This window comes from Lepisma saccharinum, chromosome 5, assembly GCF_977018435.1.
Source record: "Lepisma saccharinum chromosome 5, izLepSacc3.1, whole genome shotgun sequence".
In the NCBI taxonomy this organism is placed as follows: domain Eukaryota; kingdom Metazoa; phylum Arthropoda; class Insecta; order Zygentoma; family Lepismatidae; genus Lepisma; species Lepisma saccharinum.
Genome location: NC_139233.1, coordinates 18,088,151 through 18,104,789, shown reverse-complemented (window position 1 = coordinate 18,104,789; position 16,639 = coordinate 18,088,151). Strand labels below are relative to the sequence as shown.

Here is a 16,639-nt window from a genome sequence, read left to right as displayed (position 1 = left end):
TGCTTGCATCTGCATTATCAAGCAAGAATATGAATATTGTGATACCTCAAATGGATGTTTTGAGGTATAAAACAAAGGGACACAAATATCTTCTACATTTTGAATGTGAATTAACCAAATGTGGAGTTTTAAAAATTGAAGGATGGAAGCCATCTTCTAGAAAACTTGGATGAAGAAATTCACATATTGAGTAATCACAGATTTAGAACTGATGTATGATAAAATATAAGAAAAAGACTTACTCTACCTCAAAAGGGAAAAATTAAGAAATATTTTATTTATTTATATTACATTTATACGTTATAAATGGTCTTGATAACCAATGCATAATTTGATGTTGTAACTTTTGCTTTTTCTGGTTTTTATCAATATATTTTGCATAAAAATATTTATAATAGTTTCAGCATTAATGCTATTCCTCAGCAAATGTAAGCTGGTATTCCTTTTCATCATATATCCATCGCTTCCTATTGTGTTAACACCTTAATTTGAATTCTGATTGGTTAATATTACATACCAGACAGATATATATGTAGAATGATGTCCCAGTCGGGACTTCAGATTTAGCCGAGGGCATTTACCAAAATGATTACTGAGATAGATTAACAGAATTGTTTGACCACCCTGTCTTCTTTATTTATTCTTACTGTCTGCAACTTTTTATCGTAATAACGCCAGTACTACTGGTTTGTTTAAGTTATTGTTTTAACTCCACCTCATGCACAGGTAGATAACTAGGACTGGATCTACAGTTTAAAGTTGGATCCAAACCACTATGTACCTCCACCAGGTATCGAAGCTGGAGCCCCTTGATTACAAAACAACAGCATTACCACTATGCCATTGGTGTCAGTCAATGCAGATACATTGACTTGAGTCCTAGATTCTAGAACAAATTTTGTCAAACTGAAAATATGCTTGAAGATTAGGCACACACAGGAGATTTACTACATATAAATTTTTAGCCTGCATTTTTCGCTAAAAATTTCTATGTAGTACATCTTCTCCTTGCTGGAAATTTCTACTGTTTTCAGTAGACAAATTCTACTGTTTTTAAATGTCTTCTACTGTGTACTGTGAAATGTACTGAAATCCTATTGTAAATCTACTGTACAGCTACTGCACTCTACATTAGGACTACTGTACTGTGCAGTAAGGCTACTGTACTGAAAAAACAATCTAAATAATTATGCATAATACTTGCTACAATATAGTATAAAATCATATATTGACTCCAAGAATAGAGAAATTAATTCTTGACACTATATTTTCAGTGATTTTGAAGTGAATTGGAAAAACAGTACATGAACTGAATTTCTACTCTTTTTCTAATGAATAGATTTAGATTTAGATTTATTTCATCCATGAATCACATTTGCATTTTCATGCTGTGATATTGGACATGTCAGTCAAACATTACAATATACTAATACAATGAAATGATACCTTAGCCTATTACAGTTTTATGCTTGGAGGTGTGTACACGTATTAGTTATACTGTCTATACATAAAAGTAACACCAGTAAGACATGTTAAAGTTACAATATAAAAATACTGTTCTGTAATGGATTAAAACATTAAATATTGAGATATAATATAAAGGTAAGACTAATAACATTATAAAATGATACTAAAATTGCACTCATGTAATATAACAGGTACAACATGTGAGATTGGATCCAGCACCCATGAACCGCCAATCCATCAACTCACAGATGTTCAAAAATTCACTCACTGAGTAAAAGCAATGGCACAACAGATGATTTCTTAATTCCTTTTTGAATTTGGCTACTGAGTCAATAGTTTTTATGTGATCTGGTAACTTGTTGTATAGATGGATACCTGTGGATTTTGGACCTTTTTCAAATAATTTTGTGTTATGCATTGGGATTGATGTATTTCCTTGTTGCATTTGGAGAACTTTATCAGATCCGTTTTTACAGGCCATAATAAATTAAGTATATAGGGGCAGGGTAGTGGTAGAATGCCAAGTGCCTACATGGTTCATTCCATTTCTTTCCCATCATAATTCTTAATACTTTTCTCTGAAGATTAAATATTTTTGTGTTTGCTGCATTTCCCCAGAATATAATGCCATATGTTAGTTGCGATTGGAACAGACTAAAATAAAGGGGTTTTATTGTGCACTTTTCTGTTATATCTTTCATGATTCTTATGCTAATTTTCCTACTACTGAAGTCAGATATATCTTAATGAATAAGTTAATATAATTCTTTCTTAAGAAATAACTCAACCTTAAAGCAGCTAGCAGTTTGAATATACATGATCATATCATTTGATTCTTTTTTTAGCATGGAATTTCCATGGTGATTATTATATCTGTGTAATGCAATTGCAGAAAGGAGCAATCTTTTGATCAACGTAGTCAACAGTGTTTGCTTGTTTTGGATTTTCAAGCATTGAGGTCAGGTCTTCTTAATTTAAACTAATTTTTTGCTGTTTTCGTGTGAATATATTAAGAACACTATGTCAATTTATGTATAGAAGAGTATGTTTATCATTTTTCTACAAGTGTGTTAACCACAATGGAGCTACACCCTTAAAAACGTGTTCAATATATTTGATTTCTTTGTTGTGTAAATGCATTCCTAAGTAGCAAGATCAACATGCTTTACCATGCATTTATTTTAGTTGTTTATACATTTTTTTCATTGCATTTTCAGTTGTATAGATAAGAAAATTTTCATTACTGACAAGAGTGCTGTTTTCAGACAGCAATATACTGAACACAATAAAATATGTTAGTTGTGCAATTATATTCCTGAAAACATTAAGAGTAGAATTTATCTACTTAAGATAGGAGAAACAGTTGGACTACCAAAAACAGTAGAAAACATTAGCAGTACAGTTCATCTACTGAAAACAGTAGAAACAGTTGGCCAACTTAAAACAGTAGAAACAGTTGGCCAACTTAAAACAGTAGAAAACATTAGCAGTACAGTTTAGCTACTGAAAACAGTAGACACAGTTCGGCTACTAAAAACAGTAGAAGACAGTAGCATAACAATTAATCTACTGAAAACAGTAGACAGAATTTTTAGTAGGGCTGTGTGTGCCTAATCTTCAAGAATTAACAACTCTACGCTGGGAGGAACAAGGCAACATCAATGTCTAGTGTTTCAAAGGCAACAGATTCCATTGCGGTAGCACTGACAGACGATTCCGCACAGGTAAAACTGCGACAGTGAAAAATCAGGCGATGCCAGGCTGGCTCGATAGGTCAGTGGTGGAACAACGGGTTGGTGTGCCAGAGACACGGGTTCTGTTCGAGCCTGCATTTTTCGCTAAAAATTTCTACATGAAAATATGCTGCATATGACTACAATTGTTTACATGGAACACTTTGTTCCACATAAAGAGACTTAGCCTCAAATGAACTCTGTATTAGATAATTACTTTTATTGACATGAAGCAATAAGTGAATTTGTTAGGGGAGAAAAAAAACAACAGATCAAGCAGTTGCAAACTAACTTATTGGGGGCCTCCCACAGGAACCTTAAGGGGCTCCTCTAATTATACCACTGATTTCAAGGTCTTAAAGGTGTTATTGGATAGTCTACAGAAAATAATTTACATTGTAGAACATGAAAAGGTGTGACAATTTCATCTACAACTGATGAACAGTTGTTCTTTCTATAGTGGCTAAAACTAAGGATGGGATGGATGGATGGATTTATACTTAATGCGTACATGAACACTATTAAACTATGTGGTGGCAAACCCTTTATATAAAATTGATACCTATGGGTAAAAAGGGGTATCTAAAAGCTGCTCAATTGGAGTTGAAAGTTAAGAGTGAATAAAGGGAGTGATGGAACAGATTAATGAGTATCCTACTGACATTGGCCAAGCATATCAGTATTATCACATGAATGATAATTTTATGGATCTGATATTTCCATTAATAACCTGTCATTTAGTGCAAAATTCTGGTATTTTGTTACACATTATTAAATTATATAAAGGTATAAGTCATAAATGCAAGTAAATGTCTAAATGTACAGTTTCTATTTCTATGGTCCAAGTGTCAAAAAGTTGTATTTAAAGAATTTTTTTCAGGTTTTAAGCATGGCTTTTCAAATCTGCAGATATAAACAAAAGTATAGGTAGCAGGAGAAAGTTTTGTCACAGAGAGCTGAAGTTTACTTTATTTTCTGAGGTAAGGCCCAGAATTTCATAATAAAAAAATTTTACATGCCATCTTTCAATAATTGCATTTAGAAAATGAAAACAAAGAAAGTTTACAAACCTCCTTTTACAAGCTATGGTCCCATATAATGAACCACAATTACTAGAACTATGAAAAGTGAGAGTATATAGAACTTGCTCAAGATAGGGAAAGATGGAAGGCCTGTGTTGCTGCAGCCATGAACCTTCGGGTTTAAGAAGGCTAGGGAGTTAGTTAGTTAGTTTATGAAAAGTGATACTGAAAATCTGGTGCCATCATTAATTTTTAATGTATTATGCAAAACCAGTGTAGTCATCTACTCTAAAAAAAAATAACCATTTCTAGCACACTTTGAGAAAATATTTTTGTCACTTCTTTTAAAAAAAGAAGAAAATAAGAATAATTATATTTTTGGGAGGAAATTTAAAATTTTTGCCCTCCTCTGCTTACTTCTTACTTAGCACACAGTGAGAAAAATGGTAGAACACACATGCATACCTGCAAAGGTGCAATGTTCACTGTGAAATACAATTATCTAACATACCATTAGACTAGAATTAATGGCTGCCATGAACCCTATTTTGTTTTATAGTATAGTAAAATTTACTTCTTTTTGGTGAACATCAAATGATTTTCAACCTTCACATGAAGGCAAACATGCTGAAGTACATACTACACAAAAGAAACTCCTCCTTGTAAATCACTTACTCTTGCCATATTTGGATTCAGGTATATCCCTGACACAGTTGATGAACCTGGCCAAAGGCTATCCAGATATTGTTCCTGTAAATATTACAAATTTCATTAATTTAATCTGGGTTATCTATGACAGGATATGAAACATAATAAGATAATATAGTGCTATTTCAAATGCATCTTCCTCAAGAGCTATAAACAACATGCAAGCATATTTAATTTCAGTTTCTTAAAAATTCTTGAAAAAGACATGTGAATCACCTTAAACCATTAACCCTTCATGGCTCGCAAGAGAAAAGTTACATCGATGGTAGCGCACGGTACCATAGACCAGGTTTTTTAAATTCGAGGGCTAGTCAAAAAATAATGAGTGATTTTTTTATTTACGAAATACATTAGGCAGGGTCAAGGTTGATATGGTCTTTTTGGAAGTAGTCCCCATCAAGTTGTATACACTTGGCCCAATGTGTCTGTCAGTCCTGGAAGACGTGCTGGAACCAGTCTTTTGACATAGTCTTCAGAATCACCTTCACCTTCTTCAGAACAGCCTTTGATGAGTTGAAATGCTTATCCTGCAGCTTCGATTTCAGAGGAGGGAACAAAAAAGTCACACGGAGCAAGATCCAGGCTGTATTGAGGGTGCAGGACATATTCAATGTTTTGTCGAGCCAGATATTGGGCAACAATCTTGGAAACGTTAGGGCATGCATTATCCTGGTGTAGGCGCCAACCAGATGGATGCAGCTCTGGGCGTTTTCGACAGATGTGTTCGCCAGGGTCTTTACAACTGTCATGTAATACTGCCCAGTAACTGTAGTATGCGAGGGCACTTCATGTTGATAGACCATTCAACGATAGTTGAAGAAGGAAATCACCATTACCATATTTCGCCGACGGAACAGCTTTGGCTTTCTTTGGCGTCGGAGAACTGGGTGATTTCCAGACTGTGCTCGCCTGTTTGCTCTCGGGATCGTAGTGGTGAAGCCAACTCTCATCACCAGTTATGATGGAATTCAGGTAGGCCTTGCCATGCTCCACTGCCAGATGCTGAAGCCAGTGATGTGCGGTGATGTCGACACTTGGGGTAGCAATCAGTGGCGTGCCCAAGGGAGGTTGGTGTGGGTCATAATCCTCCTTCCCCCTTTAGGGCCCAGTATTCCTAAAAATAGAATGTCAAAGAAAGGAAAGGATTGCAAAATGAGGAAGGACTACTGAAAAAAAAAAAACGTTAATCCCACCCACTTTCGAAAATCCAAAACACGTTGATTTGACAATTAAGCCAGAGATCCCATTTTCGAACCACAACCTGGGCATGGGTGTTATTTGTGTTTGTCCCTTCATCAATTTTATCGTATCATCTTGACGATTAGCCAAAAGTGTAGGAAAAGCGAAGTAAAACAAACCAAATCAAACAACCAATCAATTATTTGATTTGATTTATGCTACTTAGCGTCACTGACACATTTGGTTAATCGCGAAGATGATACAATACAATTAATGAAGATACAATACAATTAATGAAGTGACAAACAATAATAACACCCAAGCCGAGGTCGGGGTTCGAACAAGGAACTCCTGGTGTCATAACGTGCAATGATAACCACTCCCCCGCGGTTGGTTGATTTGGTGTTTAAGTCTACTTTATGTACATAAAAGCTAATCGGGACTGGACCTATAGTTTAAAGTGGGATCCGAACCACTATGTGCCTCCACCGGGTACCGATTCGAGGCCACTTGCACTCACTCCCCCACGAAGGTCGGCCGACAACAAAGATGAGTGTAAAGCTCTAACTATTCGGATGCGTGGGTATCAGTAAAGCAAACTGCGTATTTACTCAGTGGTACATAAATTTCAATTGGATTTTTGAAACACCATATTTGAATATGATTAACGTTTTTCCAAAAAATTTGCATTGCTTGATTTCCCTAATTTCTCCATCTCTCGATCTCATTACTGATGGATTCGGGCTCTAGCCCTGGCCTGTGCGTGAGTGTTCCTTTGTAACCACTCTTCATCCGTTTAATTTAATCAACGTTCATCGTTATGGCAGAATTTAGGTAAAGTGATGGAAAGGCAACGCTAAAGAAAGGGGGGAAAATACAAATAATTTCCTCCCAGTGCATCTGCAGGGCACTGTAAAATCAGGAGTCCAGAGTCCTCTGTTTATGATTGTCCCTCGTGACTTCCATAAGCTCATTAGCTACTTATCGCGATTAAATCTATATAGCTAGATGGGAGGTGGCAAAAATTCAATATATTAGAGGAGATAAACAGATAACAAAACACACTTTTTTCTACTTTCTTCAATGATATTCATTTGGCTTTTTGAGTTCTGGGATACATTTTTCATTCCAAATTATTTCATTATTCACTGCAGAGTACAACACATAGGAACAAGAATGCGAGCTCATCACGGGTTTGAATCCCGGCCTGAATTGTTCTTTGTGAGGTCCCTTCATCAATTTCATTATATAATCACACAGCCTCATTTTCGCGATAACCAAATGTCACAGAAAGGTGAAGTAAAATAAACCAAGCCAACAACAACCATTAGAACGGGCGTTTTCTTGCCCAAATTAATACATTCATATTTATGACTGTTTAACTTACCCATTTTTTTTATTGGAGGCCAAATTATTAGTATATTTATATAAAACACTACTAAAACGAGAGCGAGAGCAAATATTTGTTATTTAATCATTATATATTCCATATTTGAAAAAAAAGATAAAAGAAACCAGAACATTTTTGTCTGCACATAATACAAGCACGTTCACATTCTTATACAAATAAAACTACATCCTATATTATTGAATTTGAATTTAAAATTTTGGGTGCGTCAGCACTAAGGCTATTTTGCACCCATCACATTATACGGGTTACAGCCCCTTATCGTTACATATAACAACTTGAACGTTGCAGAACTAAAATCATAAAATATTAAAATCTTCTGACTTTCGTTAAAAGCTGAGGCTGTAAAGGGGCACTCAGCACACATAAGGACAAAAGAACAGGACAATACAAACAAAATGATACTGGCCATGGGACCAGTCGCCAGAGCCTCGTTAGTCTTCAGTCCAGGGTGTACTAATGTGGAAGTGAGGTTGACATTTGGGTATACTATGTGGAAGGTCACCCCTTACACCCCTCCTATATTATACATACATATTGTACATTTAAAAGGTTGTGTTGTAAATACAGAGAACATAAGTACTGCAGAAAATTTTCCCCTGAATTCTTTAGAGGATTTACAAAGGAATCGAAGGGAAACCAATCCCCTAACTGTCCTATAGGAGATAGACTGGAGGACCTGATACCACGGGCTTTCAACCATTGGAGCGGGAGCCGAGAGGGCAAGGGAGGTACAGGCAGAAATCTTCCCTTTCCCTTCGGGCGGTTGTTTATACCTGAAACTGGTAAGGCAGAGGAAGAGCTAGGGTATACAGCCTTGCCAGCTGATCACACCGAGGGACGAAAAGCACGTGGAAAGAAGTGTTGCATATGAACTGAGGCTTCAAGACAAATATTGTGATTTGAAAATATTTAGAGACGTGAGATTGATTGATCTATCTCTGCTAGACTAGCTACTCCTCAGTGCACATCACTGGCTGAAGCTCCCGACACACCTCCACTCTCACCTGCTTCTGTTCAGGCGTTAGCAATCTTGGCACCCATCTTGCACATACGCATGTGCAAGCGATCGTGCAGAATGGCAAACACTCTACCATGGGAAATGTGTAACACGTCCGCCAGTTTATCTATTGTTATTCAGCGATCTTCTCGAACAATGACGGCAGCTGTGTTAACCATGATCCTTCACTGCAGTGGCCGGAGAGCCTGGAACACCCTGCTTTGTGGTCGAAACACGGCCCTCCTTAAACTGTTTGAACCACCGAAATGAGGTTGATTGTGGAAGTACATCTTCGCCGTATGCCTGCTGCAACATTTCGTATGCTTCCGTGGCAGATTTCTGCAGACGGACGCAAAATTTCAAAGCTGCGTACTGCTTCTCATGAACAGACTCAATTTTCCGTATGCATGTTTTGTTTGCGCAGTGTAGTGTTGCCAAATGCATGCACATACGTGCTTGCAATTTTATCTGCAGATTCCACGAGACACATTCTTTTCTCGCAAATTTGTTTCACTGCTGCATGTTCACTGTGTGATATAAAAAAAAAATCATTCTCACTCATTTTTGACTAGCCCTCGTATGTTAAATTAATTGTCTAACGTGTCAAATCCTCAATTATTATCATTAGATCCTTTCTTTCAACATTTGAGATTCCATAAAACTATAACAGTTGAAATTTTATAAAATTATAGGAAGGCAATTTTTGTTAGTAGGGCACGGAACAGCATACTGTATTTTGCGTAAAAACTAGGTACACCTCATGGACTCAGACAGCAACGGGCTTCAACAAACCCTCCCATTCAACTTGAAGATCTTACAAACACTGAATAGAAAATCGTGGTGTAAAAGAGGAAGGTTGGAAACTCAACTATACAGATGGAGGTTATTGACAAACCAATCATTGATAAATAACAAAATGAAAACCACACACCCAGAACGACCAACGCACGACCAACGGAGGGTTAAGCAATTTAAGGAGGCCAGTCTCTAAAAAGAAAGTTTTTATTAATTGGCAAATTTATGACTAAGCAATTACTAAGTATTATAAAAAGTGATGATATTGGAATATCCCAATAAACAAAAAAAAAATATTAAAGCAACATAAAATAGAATTCTTCATAAATATCCCTTACAAGACCACCAAAGAATTCAAAGAAAAAGTTTAGTACAAATAGGCTAATTGTTACTGAATATATTCGAAATTCAAATTAGCCACCACTGAAAATCAAATCCAGAACATACTGATTATAAATAAATATGGAGAAACTAGTACTCACTTTTATCCGCGAAGCTGTTTATTCTTTTTCGATTAATTTCAGTGGCCACTGCCACCACAGTGGCCAATTTCAGTGGCCACTGAAATTAATCGAAAAAGAATAAACAGCTTTGCGGATAAAAGTGAGTACTATTTTCTCCGTATTTATATACTACCGCATCTCTCTTTTCCCAATTATGAATACTGATTATAATGCAAATACATGCCAGCAGAAACAGTGGCAATGATACAAACTAAGGCTTCAAAAGCAAGGATTTAAAAAAAGTAAGGAATCAAGATTACATGTTTATAACTATAAAAATTATAACAAAATTGCAGAATATTGCACTAAATAATAATCTTATATATATATACAGGGTGTCCCTAAAGTCTCATTACCATTACAATAAAACATGACTGAAATCACATGACATAGAGCAGTGCAGTTTTTGCTAAACATTCTACAGCTCAAAAAGTTTATTTTGTACACCAGTGCAACTCAACATGTGCCCCTGTGATTGCCCTCAGGATGTGAAGTCAATATTCCACTTTTACCCATACATACTGCAGCATATCAACCTCAACTGTTTGCACAGTGTAACAAGATCTGGAACAGGTGTTTGATATACACAATTTTTGACATACCCTCAAAGAGAAAAATCCAAGGGGTTGATATCAGGGGATTGTGCGGTCAGGTGATTGGTCCGTTACGGCCTATCCATCTCCCAGGGAGATCCAGAATATCTCGAAACATCATGAGACCAATGTGGGGGGTGCTCTGTCTTGTTGGGAAATAACGAATGGCTCCAACTCCTCCACTTGGGGGAGTAGGTACAGTTCAAGCATATCACAGTAAATTATCCCTGTAATGCTGTTCTCCATAAAGAAAAATGAATCTATTACCCTATTGTGCATCCGAGTACAAACTTTTTGAGCTGAAGAACATTTTGCAAAAAACTGCCCTCCTCTATGTCATGTGGTTCCAAAGTTATGTTTGATTGTAATGGTAACGGGACTTTAGGGACACCCTGAATATTGGATCGGTAAAATTATCAGTAATTTTACCAATAAACCAGTATACTGATATGCTTCTATTGGCCGATACTGATAAGAGTATTGATTAATCTGTTCAAAGCAAAGCAATTCTGATTAACTCTGTGCTGACGTAACAATAGACAACCAAGTTCAAGTCTTTAGCAAGCCTGCATTATTTAACCCATTTCTAACATAGCCAGGGACGGCGACAGGGGTTGGCATGGGTGGGCAAGCACCCACCCAAAAGTTCCTGTGCCCAATCAATCAAATTCAATAAGTACATATACTTGGAGATATGCGTATGAATGATTTGATAAATAAGTTTATTCTGGTGTTCATAACATGTATATTTTACTTGTGAATATTATCTATGCTAGAAATGTTCACATTTATTATCAACCCATAAAAAGCCAATTTTGTCATTAGAAAGTGAAAGTAATTACTAGAGCTATTGAAACAAAAACTGTGATCAAATAAATACTTCAATGATTAAAAACAGTTAGTAGCCTTAGGAGGCTCAAAATTATGCAGGGCATGATCAAGATTAGATCAGAATTTAGGTTGAACTTGAGGACTGCAGCTCCGAGCCTCCACATTACGTATATAAATTCCAGCCTGGGTATGGTTAAAATAATCTCCAAATAAACAAATAAAAACATCATCTTAGCGTTACTTCCTCCGGCAACACAATACATTATTTTGACTATTTAATTATTATTAGAATAATTTAATCAAGAAGACTTAGATGGGCAGGTCATGTGACACGAATGGCAGAGGAAAAAGTAGTTTACGGGATTCTTGTTGGGAAACCTGATGGCAAGAGACCAGTAGGAAGACCAAGACGAGGATGGAGGGATAACGTTTTGATGGACCTAAAAAAATTGGCAAGGATGGGAAAGATTGGATTGATCTTGAGCCGAATAGTGACAGATGAATGGCTTGTGAGTATAATATAGTTTTAATTAGCTCTGCATTGAAATTCCAGAAGTGTCCCTTTTTTACTTCATTACAATTTTTATATACCTGTTATCTTCAAATATCTATATGGTATGTGACATATCAACTTTATATTCATTCTACTAATAAGAAGAAATCACAATAATCACTACAATACTGAAGTGAATAAATTTTAATAAACCAGTTATGTATGGAGAAAGCTACAGAATTATTCAATTGCTAATGAGTGGCTTATCCTATTTAACAACCCTCATCCTACACATAAATTTTGCCACATTAATCAACCAAAAATATCAACAGAATCTGTAGATGCAGATGAAGTAAATTATAACACCATTAAGCCTTGTTTCCATGATTATGAAAAAATATAAATATGCTGACCAAGGCAGTAATTTATTTTATTAAAAACATAAACTAAACTGAAGTAAATAAAAAAAAAGTTATGTCACGAAGTATCCAGAAGACGATTTTGTTAGTTTGTTTTTAAGCCCACCTTTATGCTCCGATAGGCTAATCGAGACTGAACCTACAGTTTAATGTGTAGTCCGAACCAGTGTGCATTGTGGTTCCACCAGAGGAGGGGGGAGTCGAACACAGGACATCTTCATTATAACGTGACAGCGTTATGCCATTGGGGAAAATATATACAGAAAGATCTTGCACCAAACGTGGCATTTTATCACCACAGAAGATGCGTCCATTTTAAGAGGGCGATTGCTTGAGACAAATATTTGAGACTTTCGGAGAACAACGTCACTGTTCACGGGATTAGCTACCTCGATCCACTAGTGAAATGCTGTGCAATTGAAACTATCACCTCAACTTTCTAAGAGCTATGGACTAATGAAACTCCATTTTTGGAAGAGTAAGTTGTGGTTGATTTGTTTTATTCGAAGTCATATTTCTGCTAATTTTGATAATGACAACGATAAGGTTCAATAGTGATTAGATTAAAGTAACGAAGGGGCAAAAACAAACAAATGCTGACACTCAAAATACAAACCATCATAAATTATTACTTTGACAGTGGTTCCAAGTGCCAGGGACTCGTTGCCCTGAAAGAATAAAGTTTCCAGGGTATGCTGCACAGGATACAGGTTGACATTCTAGTGTGTTCGAAATGGTCACGCCATACAACCCAAGTCATATATGAAAAATAGATGAATTACATTGTATTACTGGCACGGTGATCAACATCTATGAATTCCTTTGTTCTAAATCATTTTGTTACCTCATAAGTATGTTCATGTAACCATACGTGTATTGATTCTCCCGCATTAGTAATATGACAGTTCAGAAAACGAATAGCAAGTTAGCTAATAATCTCTTCAATTCTGAACAGATTTTTCAATCTTACTTGTTTATTACTTATGAGTGATATTTTGTCAAAATTGCCTTTCATTAGCCTAGGAATACTTCATGGAAAATGAACAGAGAATTTGTTTTCCGTGTCTGTTTTAAATCATTCCTAATAAGACGTTCATTTTAATCCAAACATTCAGTGGCAGTGATTACCCCGCCACATTTTTCCCCCTCACTATGGCCTCTTTATGCTAAGCCTTTTCTACCAAGAAAAAGTATGTTGTCCTTGCCCCTCAAATGTTGGCACCCAATCACCGCTATTACAAACATTCAGATAGTTTTCTCAGTTGTACAAACCTTGTAAGCTAAGAAGAGTGACCCCCAAGGAGTAAGAAAACTCTTTCAGTCAAAATGCATACGATAAAAATACTACGCTCAGGAACATGCATTTAAATTACAAGAAACTTCACAATTGTCTACCATCGCACTTTCTATCATTGTCGCCGAATACATAAAATCAAGTATGTGCCTTGTATTTGCAACACAAGCTTAAACCTAATTCACATCTATTTCACTGTATTAACATGCATGAAATAATGTGATTAGAATGTATGGCTGTGAGACAAAGCAAAAGGAAATGGAACAAGATGCGACAATAGATTAGAAAAGAATAAAGAGGAAAACAAGAAAAGGAAAGGGAAAAGAAGTAAGAGGAAAATCGGGAGTGTACAAGAGAGAGGGATACATACATCTTACATAAACATATATACTATATATGGTCTTACATTTATACTGCCCACCCTAATCTATCAATAAGGAGATTCTACCCACCCGGTCGAAAATTTCTGGCTCTGCCCCTGAACATAGCTCATCTCCTGAGTGCCCCAAAATTAAGTATTATACTCACTCTTGAAACTGCTCCAGATGGTCCCCTGTGTAGTTCTGTCTGAAAAATTAGTCAATACATTAATTATACAAAATATCCTCTACAGCAATTTCAATTTTCACAGAAATCCATATTTTTTACTGCTCTTTTGATGTAAGAAGATTTGAAAAAGTATACTTTCAATGAGTATATTTAATTAAACAGCTCTAAAGAGAATAGTCAAGTGAAAATTATTTACTATAAATCATTATTTATAAATTATTACAAATTGGCTTCTAATAAATGGTTAAACAATTGTGGGAATCAGGTCAAATGCAATTTGTAAAACTGAACCATTGGTAATATAACTTCTTTGCTTTTACAATTTCTATAGAACAGCAGGAGCCATTTTAAAGTGGAAAGAAACAACAATGTAAAATAATAAAAGACCTCATTTCATTCTAATTTCATATCTGGAAACATTGCATTATGGGTTTCTGGTCCCTTTGTTAGTAACTTTAATAACAGCATTCTTAGGAAATCCATTGTCACCCAGCAGAACCACAATTGATTCTACGTAATACCTGTTGTGTTCTATAAGGACTGCACCAAGACATTTTTTTAATATGTTACAGAATCACAACAAAGGGACACAGAGACTCTGAAGTACCAGAATATTAAACATACAATTTATATTTTACTAGAATAACAAATTATGAACTTACTAGAGGAATATTTGATCTGAGAGCAGACTCCTGTACTGGTTGATTCCATGCGCTCAATCTATCTTCAAATTGTACCTGAAATATAAAATAAATTACAATATTTTCTAGAACAAAGGTTTACATTTGCACAAACTTAGGGAAATTTCAAGATAAATTCTGAATATGGTTTAAAAATTGCAGTATCTTTACTTCTTTTGATTGTTTTACAATGAAAAGGAATGATTTTTCATAAAACAAAGCCAATGTTTTGCAAACATACTACAAATTCAGAACATGTAAAAATATTTTTCTTTGCAGCTACTAAGTGGTTTCTCATTCATGTATAATGATATTAAAATTTTACTACTGTACATGATTTAATGTTTTGATTGATTTATCTTGTTATTTAGCAACACTTATACCACTTTTGGCTAATCACGACAATGAGGATGAGTGATGATATAATGAAATTTATGAAGGAACACTAACAAAGAACACCCATTTCTAGGCCAGGATTCGAACTCGGGATGATTTAATGTATTTCATGCACTTGATGTTAGCCTTGGCCTCCATTTCATATACCTCCAAGTCATTTCTGTTCACAAATTTGCAGTCTAGTATTCAGACAGATTTCATGTGTTTGTGAAATACGTGACTAGAAACATATTAATCAGTTGGTTGTCTGATCTATTTATAAATAGCATGTAATGCAGTGCAAACTTTTGAGACATTTTGTTATTTGTATAAGCATTGGCAATTATCTAAATATGTAGTTCAGATTTCAGACAAAACTTATGCAGTCACCTACTTACATATATTAATTAAGGAGGCTAATGAATCGTTTGTGTTATTCAAAATAACATTTGTAATGCCATGTTGCATCAGAATCGATATTAATTATCGACATTGGTGAAATTGCACGTCAGAACTTTAAACATACACCCAATGGCAAAAGAAACAGTAGGCGAATTGTCCACCACCATTTTCATTCGGTCTGTATTACACAACGTGATGACAATGAATTGAAATAAAGACTTCAATAATTAGAGGGCAATACCGGCTTCGAACCAACATAGTTTCATTCTTTAAAACAACAAAGTATGTAGAATAAAAATGTAATGAAGATAGTGATGGACAATTTGCCTACTATTTAGCTTTGCCGTTGACTGTACCAATTAGAATTTCATATTGGTTAATCCATAATATATACAACAATCAACCTCTGCAGGCGGACAGAGATCAAAACTGTGAAAACTCTGGAATTAAAGCAGATACAATAGTACAATTTAGATTTTTCAGCAAAAAATGCAGGCTCGACCAGGACATGAACCTGGGTCTCTGGCATACTGTGCCATTGCTCTACCACTGAGCTATCGAGCCAGCTTGGCTTCACCTGATTTTTTTGCTGCCACTGTGTGGAATCGTCTCTGTTAGTGCTACCACAACAGGATCTGTTGCCTTTGAAACACTGTAGACTTCGACATTGCCTGGTTCCTCCCAGCATAGATATGTCAATTCATTAAATTAAGCACCTGGTAGAGTCTGCATTTTTCGCGGAAAAATCTATGTAGTACATCTCCTATGTCTGCCTAATTTAATGAATAGTACAATTTATATTATAAAACTTACAAAAAAAATCTTGAATAAATAGTAAAAAATGAAAAAGTGAAATTCAAGTATTGGTCACAAACATTCCATCAAGAAAGAACTGTTATGTTTACTTACAGCATGTGATTAGTCATTTATTCTTACAGTGTTAAAGATCAACGGTATACAACTGAGTTGCATGCATGTAAAACCTCATTACAAGAAGAACAGTTGTGTGTGTGTGTCACAAAAGTGTTCATGGTAAAATTTCTGTATGAAATGGTTTGTAAGAATAAAAATTGATGATATGCACATGGCAAAATAGAAATTAATATTTTTATTGGTTACTTACTGTACCAGTTTTCCTAGCCCCAGGAAATCCCTGAAAAAGACAAAAACCTTCGTTAAACAGTATAT

General features: G+C 35.5%; 1 protein-coding gene and 1 non-coding gene across 6 annotated transcripts in view; both read right to left on the bottom strand.

Moving 5' to 3' along the window:
* LOC145988241 (uncharacterized) overlaps positions 1–16,639 on the bottom strand; it is a 72,884-nt gene that overhangs the window by 6,516 nt on the left and 49,729 nt on the right. For all 5 annotated transcript variants that reach the window (XM_083123103.1, XM_083123104.1, XM_083123102.1 and 2 more), the window contains 4 exons: positions 16,575–16,604; positions 14,657–14,731; positions 13,974–14,012; positions 4,898–4,972 (listed from right to left, as the gene is read on the bottom strand). In XM_083123103.1, the coding sequence (XP_082979229.1) occupies positions 4,898–4,972; positions 13,974–14,012; positions 14,657–14,731; positions 16,575–16,604 (219 nt within the window). The remainder of the gene's footprint in view (positions 1–4,897; positions 4,973–13,973; positions 14,013–14,656; positions 14,732–16,574; positions 16,605–16,639) is intronic.
* On the bottom strand, positions 15,945–16,015 carry TRNAT-AGU (transfer RNA threonine (anticodon AGU)). Its single transcript has one exon. It is a non-coding gene; the product is annotated as a tRNA-Thr (tRNA).